General features: G+C 30.3%; 1 protein-coding gene across 1 annotated transcript; it reads left to right on the forward strand.

The window, feature by feature from the left end:
- The first annotated feature begins 775 nt into the window (after positions 1-775).
- On the forward strand, positions 776-16,063 carry LOC145271229 (uncharacterized). The gene is made up of 2 exons (XM_080126785.1): positions 776-979; positions 13,634-16,063. Exon 2 carries the CDS (start codon positions 13,818-13,820, stop codon positions 14,679-14,681), a length of 864 nt encoding a protein of 287 aa, XP_079982911.1. The 5' UTR covers positions 776-979; positions 13,634-13,817; the 3' UTR covers positions 14,682-16,063.
- The last annotated feature ends 3,092 nt before the right edge of the window (positions 16,064-19,155 follow it).

Genomic DNA, 19,155 nt, shown 5'->3' on the forward strand with positions numbered 1-19,155 from the left:
AAAGAAGATGGGCTTAACAACCGTGCTATAAAGTTACTTACGCCTGAGAGTATCGTTGTCCTTTTATTTATGCCATGTATATAGTATTGTTGCCATATGCAGTATATCTGAATATATAATAACTATATATTTTAACATATATATAAAGATAAAGATATATGTCTTAAGATATATACACTTATATATAGATTAAAGATATATATATATATATAGAGAGAGAGAGATATATATATAAATATATATATATATCTTTAAATATATATATATATTTAAATATATATATTTAAATATATATATATTTAAATATACATATATATTTAAATATATATATATATATATATATATATATATATATATATATATATACATATATATTTAAATATACATATATATTTAAATATACATATATAGTAATATATATATATATATACGCTACTTTAATTGAAATACAGATATATTTACATAATATATATTTGCATAATATATATTCATTTAAATATTTATTTTAACTGTTCTTAGCCGTTAGCATATAAGTAACGCAGAACAAAGATATCTTAGTTTTATTCTTTTTCTCATTTTTAATTATTTTAGTCTTATGAATGGATAATACGTTGATAGGAAAACGTTTTCTAACACGTAATTAACGGACATTTAAAAACTGAAAACGTTTCATTATAACGTTTTATCTTTTTATTTTTTAATCTTTTTTAATCTTCATATATTTTCATTTTATACTTTCATTTTTTGTTCATCCATTTTTTTAATCCACGTTTCAATCGTATTTTTGAGTTTTTAATTTTTCACTTTTTCAATATTCATTCATTCTTGGATTTCTTAATGAATTGGACATTTGAAATTGTATTAATTTTGTAAATAAATCCCTACAAACTGGCCAAATTTTCATTTTTTGACATAAACAAAAAAGAAACCATCCAAATTTTTTATTGCCGTTTTCGTATCCAATTTCTTACAACGAAAGGTAAGATTGTTTTTCGATATTTTATTACTTTTAACAATGCAATGCATTTTACGTTAGTGTTTTTTTTTTTATTCCTATGAACACCTCGATTTCCTCTTTAGCGGATCAGTTTTGCTTAAAGAAATTTAAACGGTAAAGAAATTTAAATGGTAAATGTGTAGTTTTCCACTTTAAATGAAGGTCGACTGTGAAGTCATTTTAACGTTCAATATTTTAAATCGGTTCCTCCAAAATTGTGTACCGGAATTTATAGAAAGCAATTTTTATTTTTTTTTGGAAACTAAAATCCATTTGTTTTATAAATGGATCCGGAATTGAACAAACATTATTTTAACAAACTTTTTTCTTTTTTCAAATTAAATTACAATTTAACATTTTGGCGCAAATACAAAACACGGACAGTGCTGAAATAGTAACGTTTTTATTTAGAAACCCATGCTTAACAGGGTTAGCGGGAACATGAAATAATATTCTGTAATTTCATATAGTAAGTAAAAATAGCAATGTAAAAAAAAAAAAAAAAAAAAAAAAAGATTCGGATTAAAAAGTGTCTCGAATTATTAATATACATATATATATATATATATGTTTATATATAAACTTTATAAAAATATATAGGTATTTAGCTGAGAAGACAACAAACAAAAAAGATTTAAAAAAAACAATATATAACAAGTAGACGTATTTTAAAGTTTTATTTGTTTCGAAAATAAAATGTCGAATTGCAGAGTTCAAAAGAAATCAACATGGCCGACAAGTATAAATGTTTGTAGCTTTTGTTTTTTTATGATTTAAGCGATTATCGAGACTTCCCAGATTTTAATAATAGCTCGGATCAGTAAGTGCACTAGCACCAGAAATTTAAACGGTAAAGAAATTGAAATGGTAAATGTATAGTTTTTCATTTTAAATGACTGTCGACTGTGAAGTCATTTCAACGTTCAATATTTTAAATCGGTTCCTCCAAAATTGTGTACATTGATTTATAGAAAGCAATTTACTATCTAAAAAAATATTTATATTTTTAATTTTCTTTGGAAACTAAAAATTTGATACTCATGCTGTGAGTGAAATAATAACGTTATTATTTAAAAGGCCGTTCTTAACATGAAGAGGGTGTTTTTGTACCTATTCTGCACTTCAACTTTACAATTGAATAAAAAAAACATAAAACTTTAAACGTGGAAATACGATTTAAAAAATAGCGCGGATCACTCTCTGCATTAGCACCAAAAATTTATTTGTTTTATAAATGGATCCAGAATTGAACAAACATTAATTTAACAAACCTTTTTCTCCTTTCAGATTAAATTAAACTTTAACTTTTTGGTGCTTATACAAAATACGGACCGTGCTGAAATAGTAACGTTATTATTTAGAACCCCATGCTTAATATGGTATGCGGGAACATAAAATAATATTCTGTAGTTTCATATAAAATTTAATAAACAACAAAAACCAGAAGAATTGAATTCAACCTGAACATCCTATAATAAGTAAAAGCAATGTGGGTCCTAAAACTAACATTAAATACCGAATAATAAAAAACATACCTCGGGTTTGTATTACTGTACGCATAGATTCGAAAAAGTTGTCAAAACACAAATATATAACAAATGTTATCAAAGGCAAGATAAGTTACTTTTCTGCCAAACTGGATATGATTTTATTCAATGTAACATATTTATTCAGCTCGAAAAGCATAGTGTTTAGCGATGTATTCTAAAATTCAAGATGACGTCTCACACCCTCTTTAACACCGTAAGTTTGGAAAAAGGTGTTATAAATAAAAAAAAAAAACTATACAAAATACTATTAAAAACCCGCCGAATATATGTCAACCTATGTCACGGTAACATATATTGACCGAGTTTTTAACAGTATTTTATCCGGTTTAAAGAAAGAATCAGACGCCATCTTGAATGTTCCAATACATCGGTAAACACTGTATGCTTTTCGAACTGAATAAATATGTTACATTGAATAAAAAAACGAAAAATATATCCAGTTTGGTAGAAAAGTAACTTATCTTGCTTTTGATAACATTTATTTGTTATATATTTGTTTTTTGACAACTTTTTCGAATCTGTGTACAGTAATACAAACTCGGAAGGAACATTTTTTACTAATATTGTCATTCTCTTTGCGACAAAAATTGTTTATAAGGGAATTCGATCAACTGAACTCCATCGCGTTTTTAGAATTATTTGATCAAGAAATTCAAGTTTTACGGTATCGCTTTTATTAAATTGTTAGGTGAAAGTACAGAATACAACACACTCTCCATGTTAAATGATAAGTTTCTAAGCAATTTATTATTTCCGCACATAAATAAAATGCAGGATATTTTTTTTATATCCATAATTTCATTTTTTTTTAAATAAGTTCTGAAAAAAAAAAAACGTACTAATAAGAAAGAGATAAACATTTGAAATAACGTTTTTTTTTGTTTTTTTTTTGTTTTTTTTTGTCTCAAACATTTCATGACCTCACTTTTCTGCATTTTCTTTAAGAATTTAATGGCGCCGTCGTATGAAAAAGAATGAATTCAGGAATATCGTATGTAAAATACGGCATTACTGAAAATGCTATTTATGCAAACATTTGAAAATGATTTTACTGTTATATAACTTGAGAAAAATAGTACGAAACAATTTGTTTAATTGTAAATTGTAATAACGTTATTATTTAGAAACCCAACCAGAAGAGGTAGGGGAGGGGGACTCCATTTAACTATTTTGAACTTAAACTAACAATAAATACTATAAATTTGAATTTAACCTGAAACTCCTATCTAAAAAAAAAAAAAAAAAAAAAAAACGGTTCGTAAACTGCAGAAGTTCCAACTGAAAAGTTTAATTTGTTTCATTTTTTTTGCTTAACAATATACTGTGAAAATTGAATTTAACTTGAAAATCCAGCAGTCTTGCAGTAAAGTCCCGGCGACGTTCGACAACTCTAGTAGGGTCACATCAGTATTTTACACCGTGAAATCACCAATTATTAGTTTTAAAATAAAAAATATGTAATAATATAAAATATATAATTAATAAAATTTCGACGAATTATTAAAGCATAAGAGAACAACACTTTAAGAAATTTCACATTTTATTTTGTTCGTTTTTCTGTTAAGACAATAATACATTTTCTAAAAAATTGTTTAACTTTTCTGTTAAATACATAATTATGAATATATAAAAATATGTTTTGTTCGTTTACTTTATTTAATCAAATGCTTACTTCCAATATTAAAATATGTTTTGTATTAATTACATATTTTTAAAAACTTTAATACTTTTTAAATTTTATTTTAAAACTAATAATTCGTAATATTCGCAATAATGCCGAAAATCCCAACGAAAACAGTACGGTCTGTATTCTGCATATACTGAAGAAAAATATAGTATTTTAACAGAAATTAATGGCACCGTGTTAAACAATGAATTCAGGAATATATTATACGGAATACGGCAGTACTACGAGGTGTAAAAAAAAAATAAAAAATAAAAAAATAAAAAAAAATTGAATTTTTAATCCGAAAAAAATTCGGTACTTGTACAGTTTAGTCAAGACATTAAAAAATGAAAATATCGAAAAAAGATTATATTGCACGTATCCGTTATGGAACAAAGTTCTCCGACAAAATTTCACTTAATTTCATCAAGTATTTCTTTTACAGCGAAAAAACAATCTGTTATGATACCGAGCAAAAAGGTTCGATTTTTAGGGGAAAAAAAAGCTAGAATTAAAGATGGGGAGGGTGTATCGGCGCTTTACATGGAGTTATCTCCCCGTGGCGTGTTCAGCAAATTTCAAAATTGCTGAATTTAACATGCTCTAATAAGAACGTGTTTTTCCGCTGTAAAAAAAAACAAAAAACAAAAAAAACTACTCGATCAAATTAAATGTTTTTTTTTCCCGGAGATCTTCAGTCCAAAACGGATAAGCACAATATAACCTTTATTCGATATTTTCATTTTTGAATGTCTTGACTAAACTGTACAACACCCAAAATTCTATTATGAAAACATAGATTTAATAATAATTGTGCCGTTAATAAAAAACACTACGAAACAATTTGTTAAAATGTAAATTGAAATAAAATTATTATTAAAAATCAATCAAACAAGACTTGTACTTTCATCTGACAATAGATACTACAAATTTGAATTTAACCTGAAATTCTTATCTGAAAAAAAAAAAAAAAACACGATTCGTAAACTGCAGAAGTTCCGACGGATTAGTTTTTTTTTTTATCTGCAATATATGGAAGTGGTGGTATTTTTTAATTTTCTTTTCAACAGATTATTACCGAATGGTCATTAATGTACCAGATTATCCAAAATAAATTAAAGAAAAATCAATAATTAACATTTTTAGGGGTGCTCCCTTTTAAAATTCAACGTTCTAAAAAAGGTCGATGCTTCCAAATTAAGTCTATAGTTACGAAATTTAGCCGAAAAAAGTCGATGCTTCCGAAATGATGGAGTATCGATTTACGGGAACTTCGTATTAGAAATGAAGCAATTTTTTATAATGAATTGTGTTTGTATTTTTATTTATTTTGATAATCTGGTTGATTAATGACATTTCGTTAATAATCCGATGAAACAAAATAAAATAAAAACACAAAAAATTACAAACGGGGGTGGGGCTACCGCTTACCGACGGCAGTACGGCACATATATGCATTTGTCGCGGTAAAACATATTTTTAAAAAATGACGGAAACCAATGTAAAAAATTAATTATTAATGAAAACAAATTTCGAAGATAATTAGCGAAAATGAATTTCTAAACTTTTCAAAACTTTCAGAAAAGTACCTCCTTTGTTACGATTCGAAATCTTCGGTTTCATTTATTTAGCAAATCTTAATTTTCGTTAATTGTATTCGAAACGTATTTTCATTTACATCTAATTTTATCGTTTTTCGTAATTTTTGAATATATCTATAAGTGTTACATGGTAATTAATTGTACACCATTGGTTTTACTTGAAATAAATTGCTTTGACTCTCCGACTCTTCCGGAAATAAAGGATCGTAGTTATTCCCCTTGGCGGAATTAAGGATTCCGCCATATTGATTTCTCGAAAACACTTGTATACTTTTAAGTTGATAAAACATTTACGAAAGTCATTCCTCTTTACTCTGCTTTTATCTCTACTCATCATTTCAGTCTATATTTCGAATGTAGATCTTATAAAGAAGAACCTTAAGTTTTAAAGTTTCGACTGCAAAATGTTTATAAAAACGGATTTTATTCTTTAACAATTTTGAGAGAAAGAATTGTTAAATTTGAAATTAATGTTTTTATTTTGTATTTCGGATCCAGTTATTGAAAAAAAAAAATGATTTATTTTATTGTGAAATTTTATTTGCAAGATGAAAGTTTCTTTCATAATAAATTCTTTTCTACACATTTTTGAGTGCACAAAGTTTAAGATAGTTGCCAGCCATTGTGAATGATTCATTTCAATTAAGCATTCATATCTCTGGCAGAAAAATAGTTTTGTCCAGAATTTTCCTTTATTAAAACAAAAACCTCCGACGCGTGTGTAGATTAGTTGATCTTTTAAACTAACGCATTTAAGATGAAAACAAAATTACGTACTTACCTGGCATGTCAAAATAAGTATGAATTCTATAAATTATAAAATAAGGATCAAGTAAAAATATAATTTCCAGTGGAATAGAAAGTAAAACTTGTCGAAAATTTTGGTTGTTTAAAAAATGGAATGGAAATAAAAATTTCGTTCCGTTTTAATCCTTTTCTTTATATCAAATTGTTCTCGTCCGATATTTTATATAAGAAATGGTTGACAAACAAAATATATTTTTCCAGTAAAGAAGTTTAGATTTCGAAGAAATGTTCTTTTCTTCTCACTCATACCGAAACCGCATCTTTTTTTTTTTTTTTTTTCGGCATTAACACATAGTTTGGCCAGTGCTTGATAGGTATGGGCAATAATGGACAAATAAAGATAGGGGGGAATAGTTTTGAAAGCCGATTTCTTTTTTTTTTTTTTGTATGTTTCCGACTACATTTTGATTGTATTTGAAAGATTAAGGATTAAACTTAATTTCTAAAAGTAAAAAAATATTTGTACACGTTAAAAAAAAAGTTATGAAAAATGTTTTCAAGGCGAGCTTACAATTCAGCTTAATTTTGAAGTTAAATAAATTCATTGTAAAAATCCTTTAAAAGATAAATATTCGTTTTCTGGGTCTATTTCAAAGATAATTAGTAAAGACCTAAGACATTGAATTAAATAAAGAAAAACACCTTGTTTGTACAAAAAATAGCTTAATTTGTCCAAATACCGTGTGATTCTACCGTTCACAAAAACACAACAAACGAAAGTTTTGTGAACACGGAATATATGGAAGCTCAAACTTTCAACCAGTCGACAGACTGGAAATGACGTCATGTAATTGAAAGGGAGGAAGGAGGTGCTAGTTTTCTTTTTCCCAGACGTGCATCCGTACATTCCTATCCTGAATGTTTGTATAATTTTTACCATTTTTTTTATTCAATTATTTTTCTACGTTTCTGTTTTTAAATCATTGTTATTATTGTTCAATATTATATAAAATTATGTTACGCCAAGTTTCACATTAATTCAAGCGAGGAAAATATTAAAATCTTACATATAAAAATTATGCGACACCTGTAATTTAAAAAAAAAAGTAGAAATATCTTTTGCTATTATAATTTTGTAGTATATATTGCAGATGAACAAAAACTAATCCGTTGGAACTTCTGTAGTTTACGAACCGTGTTATTTTTTAGATAGGAATTTCAGGTTAAATGACCATTTATAGTATTTATTGTTAGATGAAAGTACAAGTGGTGTTTCTGAGTGTTTTAACAATGACCTTATTTCAATTCACAATTTAACAAATTGTTTCGTAGTGTTTTTCTTTAACAGTAAAATTATTATTAAATCTATGTTTTCTCCAAGCATTTTTCAGGATAAAAAAAATATATAATATACTTTTTTACACCTCATAGTAACGCCGTATTCCATAAAATTACATACTACCGTGCTAGAAAGATACTAACGCCCAAAAGTATCCTATACCTCTATAAGGCCACCATTCGCCCATGTTTGGAGTATTGTCATATTTGGGCTGGTGCATCTACTACTAGTCTCTCGCTCCTAGAAAAGATTCAAAGAGAGTCGCCAATCTGATAGGGCCTGAACTGACATCTAAGCTTCAGCCTCTGTCCCATCGACGAAATATTGCATCCCTCTGCCTGTTCCACAAGTATTTTAATGGTGAATGCTCTGGCGAACTGCAGACATTTGTGCCCGCACAACGTAGACACCCTCGACAAACCCCACAAGCAGCTAAATCCCACCCCCACACAATAGAGATCCCTAGATGTAAAAGATCTTTCTACTCCAGTAATTTCTTCCCCAGAACCGCTAGACTCTGAAATTCCATTCCAGGTCCCTGCTTCTCCAGTAATGCTTAATTTGGTGATAATATCGGTAATTTGAGAAATTCATTTTCCTTCGAGTTATACTGAATTCATTAATACACACTTTATGGACTTTTGTCGTAATGCTCCTGTAAAAATGAAATATTTTTTCATTGTTATGTTTTACGATGTTTATTTTCATAAAAATCAAATAAATCCAATCTTTTCTTTTTCTTTTTTTTTTTTACTTAGTAAAGGTATTATGGATGAATCCAAGTTTAGCGTTTACAAATTTTGCTGGGAAGGGCACTATTGCCAAACGAATTATTTTGCGCTAATAGTTTTTTTGTATTTTTTTTTTTAATTAACCATTGTAAGCAGAGAACAAAACATCGAAGCCGGTCATTTTGTTTACTGTATATCGCCATCATCTAAATTGAAAATAAAAATGTCCGCTTGTATTCTTCGTAAAGTCATAATTTAATCTGATTGGTCCATTTTTTTTTTCTCCGAGAGTGACTTGCTTTTTCTTTTTTTTTTTTTTTTTCGTGTTTTTTTTAGGTGGGTGTGTGTTGAATTTTTCCGTTATTTAAAATAAAACAAACGAAAAAATTATTAAACAAATTCATCAAATGTAAAATAAATTTATTTTAGTCCGTTCAAATGTAAAATAATTTTTTTATTCCGTTCAAATGTAAAAGAAATTTTTAATGTTTGTTTTATTTTGTTTAAATCTTGTTTAATAATTTTTTCGTTTGTTTAATAAAAATAAAGGGAAAATTCCCCATCCCACCTCCTAAAAAGAAAGGGCAAGTCACCCTTGGAGAAAAAAATGGACCCATCAGATTAAATTATGACTTTAGGACAAGAAGCGGACATTTTTATTTTCAATTTAGATAATGGCGATATAAAGTAAACAAAATGACCGACTTCGATATTTTGTCCTCTGCTTACAATGGTTAAATTTTAAACAAAAGTACTATTGAGCGCAACATAATTCGGTTGGCAATAATGCCCTTCCTCAAAAAATTCTCTGGAATTTGTAGCGCTAAACTGGGATTCAACCGGTATTTTGTTTAAACAAAATAATACATTTTCACTAAGATTTATATAAAAATAATGGCTTCAATATATTTAGTTGTATTTTGTTCATTTTTTTTGTAACGAACAAGTTCATGAATTTCAAATAATTTCATCTTGTATCTTAATATGTAGTAATCCCGTGTCGAAATTGAAAAATCCAAAATTTAACGTTCCTTTTTTTTTTTTTTTTTTTTTAAGAAACTTCGGAACGCTTTACAAGACATAATTCGTAATTTTGGAAAAGGAGGAGGTAACAACTGTTGTAAATACAGAAATATTATTTTAGCACCTGTAGTCATAAACTGCAGACGTTCCAACAGAAACGTGTTTTAAAGATTTTTTTTTCTAACAAAATACTGTAAAAATTGGATTTAACTTAAAAACCCTAACTAAAACTAGTGCGGTCCGTCTTCTGCATGCACTGAAGAACAAAAAGTAGTCTTTTTACAGACATTAATGGAGGCGTCGTATAAAAAAGCAATTATATATATATATATATATATATATATATATATATATATATAATTTAATTACATTTTCACCCCAAACAAGGCACATTGCCACTTTGGTGTAGGAGGCTACTATCAGGGGCAACCACTATTGGGTACTATGGCGATTTTGGGCAGCAAGATGTCGGTTCATGTTACACTTGAACTTCTGCATGTCAGTACAGTTGGAAGCAGGGACCTGGAATGGAATTCCAGAGTCTAGCGGTTCTGGGGAAGAAACTACTGGAGTAGAAATATCTTTTACATCTAGGGATCTCTACTGTGTGGGGGTAGGATTTAGCTGCCTGTCGGGTTTGTCGAGGGTGTCTACGTCGTGGGGGCACAAGTGTCTGCAGTTCGACAGAGCATTAAGCATTAAAATACTTGTAGAACAGGCAGAGGGATGCAACGTTTCGACGATGGGACAGAGGTTGAAGCTTAGATGCCAGTTCAGGGCCCATCAGATTACCGACTCTTTTGAACAATGTCAGGGAGCGAGAGACTAGTAGCAGATGCACCAGCCCAAACATGACAACAATACCCCATACCTGGGCGAATGGTGGCCTTATATAGGTATAGGATACTTTTGGGCGTTAGTATCTTTCTAGCACGGTAGTATGTAATTTTATGAAATACGGCATTACTATGAGGTGTAAAAAAGTATATTATATATTTTTTTATCCGGCAAAATGCTTGGAGAAAACAGATTTAATAATGATTTTACTGTTAAAGAAAAACACTACGAAACAATTTGTTAAATTGTAAATTGAAATAAGGTTATTGTTAAACACACTCAGCAACAACACTTGTACTTTGATCTAACAATAAATACTATAAATCGTCATTTAACCTGTAATTCCCATCTGAAAAAATAACACGGTTCGTAAATTGCAGAAGTTCCAACGGAATAGTTTTTTATCTTCAATATATGGGAGAGGATTTCCCTCTGTAATTTTTTATTTTCGTCTGTTTAAATTTTTTTCAACAGATTATTATCGAATGCTCACTGATGTACCAGATTATCCAAAATAAAAACGGGGAATTTATCAACTGCATAAGTCTGTATCATTTGGAGAAAAATATTTGTTAAAATTGAAATATTTTTGTTTTGTATTTCGGATCCAGTTATTAAAAAAAACTAATTTATTATTTTATTGTGAAATAAAATTTACAAAATGAAAATTTCTCTAATTATTTTTTTCTATAATCCAAAGTACACATTTGTTGGTGACACAAAAAAATCAATAATTGGCAGCAACTCTGAATAAAACATTTCAATTTATCATTTATATTTCTGGTATAAAATATTTTTCCAGAATTCGCTTACAGTAAAAAAAAAAAAGATTCTTGTGTAGCTTATTGATTTTGTAAGTTAACACATTTCACATGAAAACAGAATTACATACTTAATGTCAAAATAAGTTTAAATTTCAAGAATTACGAAAACATGATTCAGTTAAAAACAGCTTCAAGTGAAATAGAATTTCTTGAGGTTTTTCGTGTTTTCATGTTTTTAATGTGGAAGAGTTATGATACCAATTCAGCATGAAAAAGTTGTTTGTCTCGCTTGACTTACATCGACGTAAATTAAATGCTTACCCCTTTTAAACAGAACGTAATTGTGGATGATTTTTAAAAATACATCTAGCATATTTACTGGATTATTATGCGTAAATTTAAGAACTTATGCGAATGTCGACATGCCGCATAAGTACATAATGTTTTCACATGAAAGGAGTTGGTTTTAAACAACTGCTAATCTACACACACACTATATTTTCTTGTAATTATGTCATATAGATTAATTTGCCATAATTTTTGGAATCTATACTAATTGCAACATGATTCGTAGGTACGTAAAAATGTTTGTATTTGAAATGCGTTGATTTGAAATATTACTAATCCACACAAGCACCGCAGAATCTTAATGAAACGAATATATATTTCAAAAGTCACGTAAATGTGAAATCTGGACGTAAACAAATAAACCACTAACCTAGTTCTAAAACAGATCCTTTGTTTGATAAAATGCATGCCCATTGGCTGGTAAGAAGGGGCGAGGTGGATACTAGAAAGCTGATTGGCCGACTAGAAATCCTCAACATATATAAAAACAAGAAGCAACGACAGAATTCGCGCATAAGCCTGACGAATCCTATAGTTGGATGAAACGCAGAATATTCAGTGTAGCTTAATCGCCATAGATATTTTATAAATTACTATATATATATATATATATATATATATATATATATATATATATTCGTTATAATTGTCTTGTTTGTTTAATCTTGTCTTACCTAATTTTGTGTTCTTACCATGATTAATATAATGTATGAATTATAATTTACTTTAAAACATGTAATGAACAACTGTATGGTAGTTATAAAATCAGGTGATAAAACTTAAGTTAGTTCAGTCATCAGAATCTCTCACCACGCGTTGCAGACAAATCCCGATTAATTTTCAAACTAAAACGGTCCAAGTCAGCACAACTGAAAGACTTGTCGGAAATATGATGCAGTGCTTTACCATTCACCTTTCAGAACTCCAAACCGGATGTTTTGTCAGAATACATATTTTATATTGATACAATCATAACTTTGTCTTTACTTAAAGCATCCACAAAGCAGTAGAGATATTCGTTTCTAGCTGATGTAAATTTTTAAATGTTTCCAATTATGACGAAAACATATGTATACATCGTATTTATGATTGTATCAATATAAAACATATTCATTATAGTTATGATTATATCAATATAAAAGATATTAATACTAGTTATGATTGTATCAATATAAAAGATATTCATCATAGTTATGATTGTATCAATATAAAAGATATTCATCATAGTTATGATTGTATCAATATAAAAGATATTCATCAAAGTTATGATTGTATCAATATAAAAGATATTCATCATAGTTATGATTGTATCAATATAAAAGATATTCATCATAGTTATGATTGTATCAATATAAAAGATATTCATCATAGTTATGATTGTATCAATATAAAAGATATTCATCAAAGTTATGATTGTACCAATATAAAAGATATTCATCATAGTTATGATTGTACCAATATAAAATATATTAATCATAGTTATGATTGTATCAATATAAAAGATATTCATCATAGTTATGATTGTATCAATATAAAAGATATTCATCAAAGTTATGATTGTATCAATATAAAAGATATTCATCAAAGTTATGATTGTATCAATATAAAAGATATTCATCATAGTTATGATTGTATCAATATAAAATATATTAATCATAGTTATGATTGTATCAATATAAGATATTCATCATAGTTATGATTGTATCAATATAAAAGATATTCATCATAGTTATGATTGTATCAATATAAAAGATATTCACCATAGTTATGATTGTATCAATATAAAAGATATTCACCATAGTTATGATTGTATCAATATAAAATATATTCATCATAGTTATGATTGTATCAATATAAAATATATTCATCATAGTTATGATTGTATCAATATAAAAGATATTCACCATAGTTATGATTGTATCAATATAAAATATATTCATCATAGTTATGATTGTATCAATATAAAATATATTCATCGGTGAAAATTTAATAAACAATAAAAAATAATTTAATTATTTTTTTCATTGCAGATATTCCTGCTTGATCGCCTGTGTTGGATTTGAATTTTCGTTAACATTTGCTACAGAGAAATCTAAACAAACATCTGTTGCAAAAATACTCTACATTCTAAATTTTATAAAATCTTCAGAAGAAAACTGAATAATCTGTTATAAACATCTTGGTATTCTTGTTTCAAAAGATAATTACTTAAACATGCAAGCACACGGTGAAAATAAACCATATCTATGTGAACAGACTTCTTCTCGAAAACGGCATCTAGTGCCACAAATGATAATCCACTCAAGAAAAAAACATTATTCTTGTACAATATGTGGATCTATTTTTTCTCAGAAAGGAAATCTAATACAACACAAGAAAACCCACGTCGAGGAAGCCTCATATTCTTGTGAAGTGTGTAGCTATGTTTTTCATGAGAAGGAAAAGTTTGCAAGTCATATGAAAGCTCATAGGAAGAAAACATATTCCTGTGCACAATGTGAATATTCAAGTTCTTATGAACAAAGTCTTGTGAAACATATAAGAACTCACACAGGTGAAAAGCCATATTCTTGTGAACAATGTGGAAGTTCATTTTCTCAAAAATCAACTTTAACAGAACATATAAGAACTCATACTGGTGAAAAACCATATTCCTGTGAACAATGTGAATATTCAAGTTCTCATAAATATGACCTTGTGAAGCATATAAGAACTCACACAGGTGAAAAGCCATATTCCTGTCAACAATGTGGATATTCTTTTTCTGTTCAATCAAATTTAGTGAAGCATCTTCGACTCCACACTGGTGAAAAGCCATATTCTTGTGAACAATGTGGGAATTCGTTTTCTCGAAAAGCACATTTAGTGCAACATATGAGAACACACACTAACGAAAAGCCATATTCTTGTGAACAATGTGGAAGTTCGTTTTCTCAAAAATCAGCTTTAAAAAGACATATAAGAACTCACACTGGTGAAAAACCATATTCTTGTGAAAAATGTGGAAAGTCGTTTTCTCAAAAAGCACATTTAGTGCAACATATGAGAACACACACTAACGAACCTCGACTGAAGTAAAATAAAACAAAAAAACGAAAAGCCATATGCTTGTGAACAATGTGGAAGTTCGTTTTCTCGAAAATCAGCTTTAATAACACATAAGAACTCATACTGGTAAAGATGGCTTGATTGAAGACCTAGGAGAGGATGCCACATATAAGTACCTCGGTATAGAGGAAAATGTAACTGTGGAGCATGAAAAAATGAGACATAAGGTGGAACAAGAATACACATCACCCCTTTAAAAGATCCTCAAATCCGAATTAAGCCCGAAAAACAAAATAACTGCCATAAATCAACTTGCAATCCCTGTCATTACATATGGGTTTGGTATTATTGACTGGCCCCAATACAGTATCAATAGGCTAGATACAAAGACCAGGAAACTCCTAACCTTGCATAAAATAATATACCGAAATCAATGTATGGACAGGATATACCTTCCACGAAGAGAGGGTGGCCTCGGTCTCACTGAAATAAACCATGCATATCGAGCCACCATAGTAAGCATGGGGCAGTATATTAAAAGCTCAACAGATATGACAATAGAAATAGTGAGGGACCACCATGAACGTCTACCTCAACAAACCTCAGTCACGAAGCTTGCAGAAAACTTTGGGGGTGTCATACTGGAAAATACTGCCGAGGTATATGATAATCCAGCAACACAGATTGCAAGAAAAAAGAGAAAGAAATACACCGAAATCGAAATAGACACAAGAAAGCAAGGATGGGAACAACATAAAAGAGCAGGAAAGTTTCTGGAAGAGCTTAAACAAGAATATATAGACAATACTGATGCAATTCTCTATCTATATAAAAGCCAAGTACGGCCAAGGATGGAATACTGTTGTCATATCTGGGCAGGAGCTGCCAAAAACAGCCTATCATGCCTTGACAGAGTACAAAATAGACTTCGTGGTTTAGTGGGGGATGCCCTTTTCTCTACCCTGCAACCCCTCTCCCACAGAAGAGACGTTGCGAGCCTATCCTTGTTTTATCGTTATTTTCATGTCAGGTGCTCGTCTGAACTCCAATCCCTGGTCCCCCCTCGCCAAACATTCACGAAAAACACCCGTCTAGCTGAATCCACTGTGAACAATTTCCCCCACTCTATATCTGTGCCTAAATCAAAACGCGGATTTCATGAGCAAAGCTTCTTTCTTAGAACTGCACGCCTGTGGAACTCTGTTCCGTCTGCCTGCTTCCCTCCGGACTACAACTTGGATGTCTTCAAGTCTAATGTTAACAAATTCCTAATGAACCGCCCCCCTAATTAAACACTTCATAAAATCTCCTCACTAACGTGATGCACTTGCAATAACCCTTATCCCTGAGTGGCTTCCGGGCCTTGATAAGTGGTGATCACTGTAAAAAAAAAAAAAAAAAAAAAAAAAAAAAAATGCTTCACTCCAATGGCTCAAGAGCGGGAGACTTCCATTTGATGAGGAAAGACTCATTGTAGTCAGTCAAGACCAAGGCTTACTCACAAATGGATTTAAAAAAATGGCTGGCCTACAAGCAAATGGCCAATGCCGGTTTTGCAACTCAGCTATTGAGAGCCCAAGCCACCTAATGTCTGCATGCCCAATCTTATTGGCAGATGGCCTCTACACTGCCCGCCACAACATACACTGCCCGCCACAACAAAGTATGTAAGTACCTTCATTGGAAAATATGTGGAGAGATGCAGCTCGACAGAGCGACGAACATCTGGGAACATGAACCACCACCAATAACATCAAATGGAAAAGTGACCGTGTTCTATGACAAAGACATACAGGCGGGGAGATACATAAAAGACAAGGCCATCAAGCCAGATATTGTAATATGGAACAAGCCTGAAAGAACTGCGCTCATTATCGATGTTACAGTCCCAAATGATTGTGGCCTTAACAGAGCTGAACGGGAAAAAATAACAAAATATCAGGACCTAAAAAATGATCTAAAAACGACATGGTCTCTGAAAGAAATAAACATTATACCGGTTGTGATAGGAGCAACTGGGTTAATAAAAAAGGATCTTCCTAAATACTTAGAAGCAATCCCTGGAAGACCAAGCTGTAACGAAATACAAATAGCAGCCATAAAGGGAACAACATCTATTCTTAAAAGAGCCCTCGGATATAAATTTAAATCATAACAGAATCAAGTGTTAGCTCCAGGAGGGAGCCCCTTGATCTCAATACTTACTGAAGTAAAATAAGTAAAAAACCATATTCTTTTGAACAATGTGGAAATTCGTTTACTCAAAAAGCACATTTAGTGGAGCATATGAGAACACACACTAACTAAAAGCCATATTCCTGTAAATTATGTTGATATTCTTTTTCTCAAAAATCAAATTTAATGTCGCACATGAAAACTCACAGTGGAGAAAAGCCATATTCGTGTGAACAATGTGAATATAAACGTACTCGTAAATAATATCTAACGAGACATGAAAAACTAAAATGAAAAAAATATAGAAACTCAAATTCACAATGAAGCATTCGAATAGCTATGTATCTCACAAGGAATGCAAGTGTTAGCCACAGGTAGTAGTGATTGCTAACACTTGATTTATAAGAACTACGACTGAAGTAAAATAAAAAAGGAAAAAATCTTGTAAATTATGTAAATATTTTTGTTCCCAAAATAAGCTTTAGTTACACTTGAAATCTCACACTGGCGAAAAGTCATAATCTTGCGAATTATTTGAATATTCAACATCTTATGAACACAATCTCGAAAGACATATAAAAAACACACTGTGTAAAAGCCTACCTAACTAATATTCCTAGTGAACCAAGTGCAAAAGAGATCCAGACAATTGCACTTAAGGGAACAACGAGTATACTAAAAGAGCTCTTGGTTGGTTTCAATAAAAAGCAGGGCAATGTTGGTAGCTGATTTGGCTGCCTTACACCTCCTCTCGAGCATAATATAATATTTTTAGTTGAGACTCAATTTCAAAGACAATGGACGTCCTTACCACAAAATACAACATATTGGAATCGGTTGATTTTTTTTTTCAGAAATGAAATTGTCTCAATTTAGATGGCTGGAGAACTTGCAGGGGAAAGAATGACCCAAACAGTTGCCATACGAATAAAAAGATAAAACAAATAAAAATGTACGACTGTTTTACTAAAATGTAAGTAGCAGTATAAAAGTCATCGGAAAATGAAGAGCTGGATGATTACTGAAGTCTTTTGTTGGAGAACGATTGAATGTGCATACAATTAAGATCGTTGATATGATTAAAAGCAACAAAAACCAATCATAAATTTCATAATAAAAATGAAAAATGCAATGATAAAACACAAGCTGAACTGATTTGAAAATCATCGAAACGGTAACTTTTACCGACATATGTCTAGGTCAAAGAGACAGAAATATATAGAAGCTAGAAGTAATTGCAAGAAAGAAATAACAACAAAGAGAAAATTTACTGAAAGCACAAAAAAAAGCATCGAAGCACAGAAGTAAGGAACCCGTGATTTCTTGAAAATCTAGAACAGTGTAGTAAATAATGGGCAATAAACAATTCCCCCCCTATCCGACAATCATGAGGTTGTTTGCTCAGCAGCTGAGAAGGCTAACATGCTTATAAATCAGTTTTCCTCCAACTCCACACTTACCACGCCCTCCCTAACTTTTCTTTATCAACGGACGCCACACTAAACGATCTGAAAACATGAGTTGGAACAATTACATTGAGACCATTGCCAGGACTGCTGCAAATAAGGTAGGTTCTCTCTACCGCGCTAGATAGCCACTAACGCCCGAAAGGTTCAAACGTGATAGATCCTGAACTGTCATCTAGTCTTCAACAAACTGCAAGCACTTGTACCGCTTACCGTAAATACCCCTTACAAACCCGACAAACAGCTAAATCCAACCTCTACACAGTAGAGATCGCTAGATATAAGAGAGCTTTCTACTCCAGTAGTTTCTTCTCCAGAACCGCTAGACTTAATAGATGGTTCCTACTTCCCCAACTGTACTGTGAAAATGTAATAAAAAATATAAAATGAACTGTTAAACAAACCCCCCCAAAAAACATGAATTTAGGGCACCATAACACGGTGTAATCATTATTTCGTTCCTTTTGTAAACATTGTTTTCCTATCAAGTTTACGTTATATTTGTAAATGCCTAAGGATTGCTAAGATTTCTTATATTAATTTCTCTTTTGTCTTTCCAATTCATTAAAAAATAAAATATATGAAGATAAAAATCAGGTCTTAAAAACTAATTTTAAGACTAAACATTTCATAATTATTTGGATTAGTCGAACTAGTTTTAACATTCAAGATAAGAACAATGTAATGTTGCAATCAAAGGGGCATAACTCCAAAAGGAGTTACCTGCCCCTTAAACCATATTGTATTCTGTTCTATTTTTTGTATCTCCTCACATAACGCGAGTTAGGCATTGACAATATTTTAAACAGTAGTCTCAATAATTCCAATTTTTATATAAAATCTGCAAAACTGAATATTTCACA

This window comes from Euprymna scolopes, chromosome 46, assembly GCF_053919585.1.
Source record: "Euprymna scolopes isolate OS-2025 chromosome 46, ASM5391958v1, whole genome shotgun sequence".
Lineage (NCBI taxonomy): Eukaryota > Metazoa > Mollusca > Cephalopoda > Sepiida > Sepiolidae > Euprymna > Euprymna scolopes.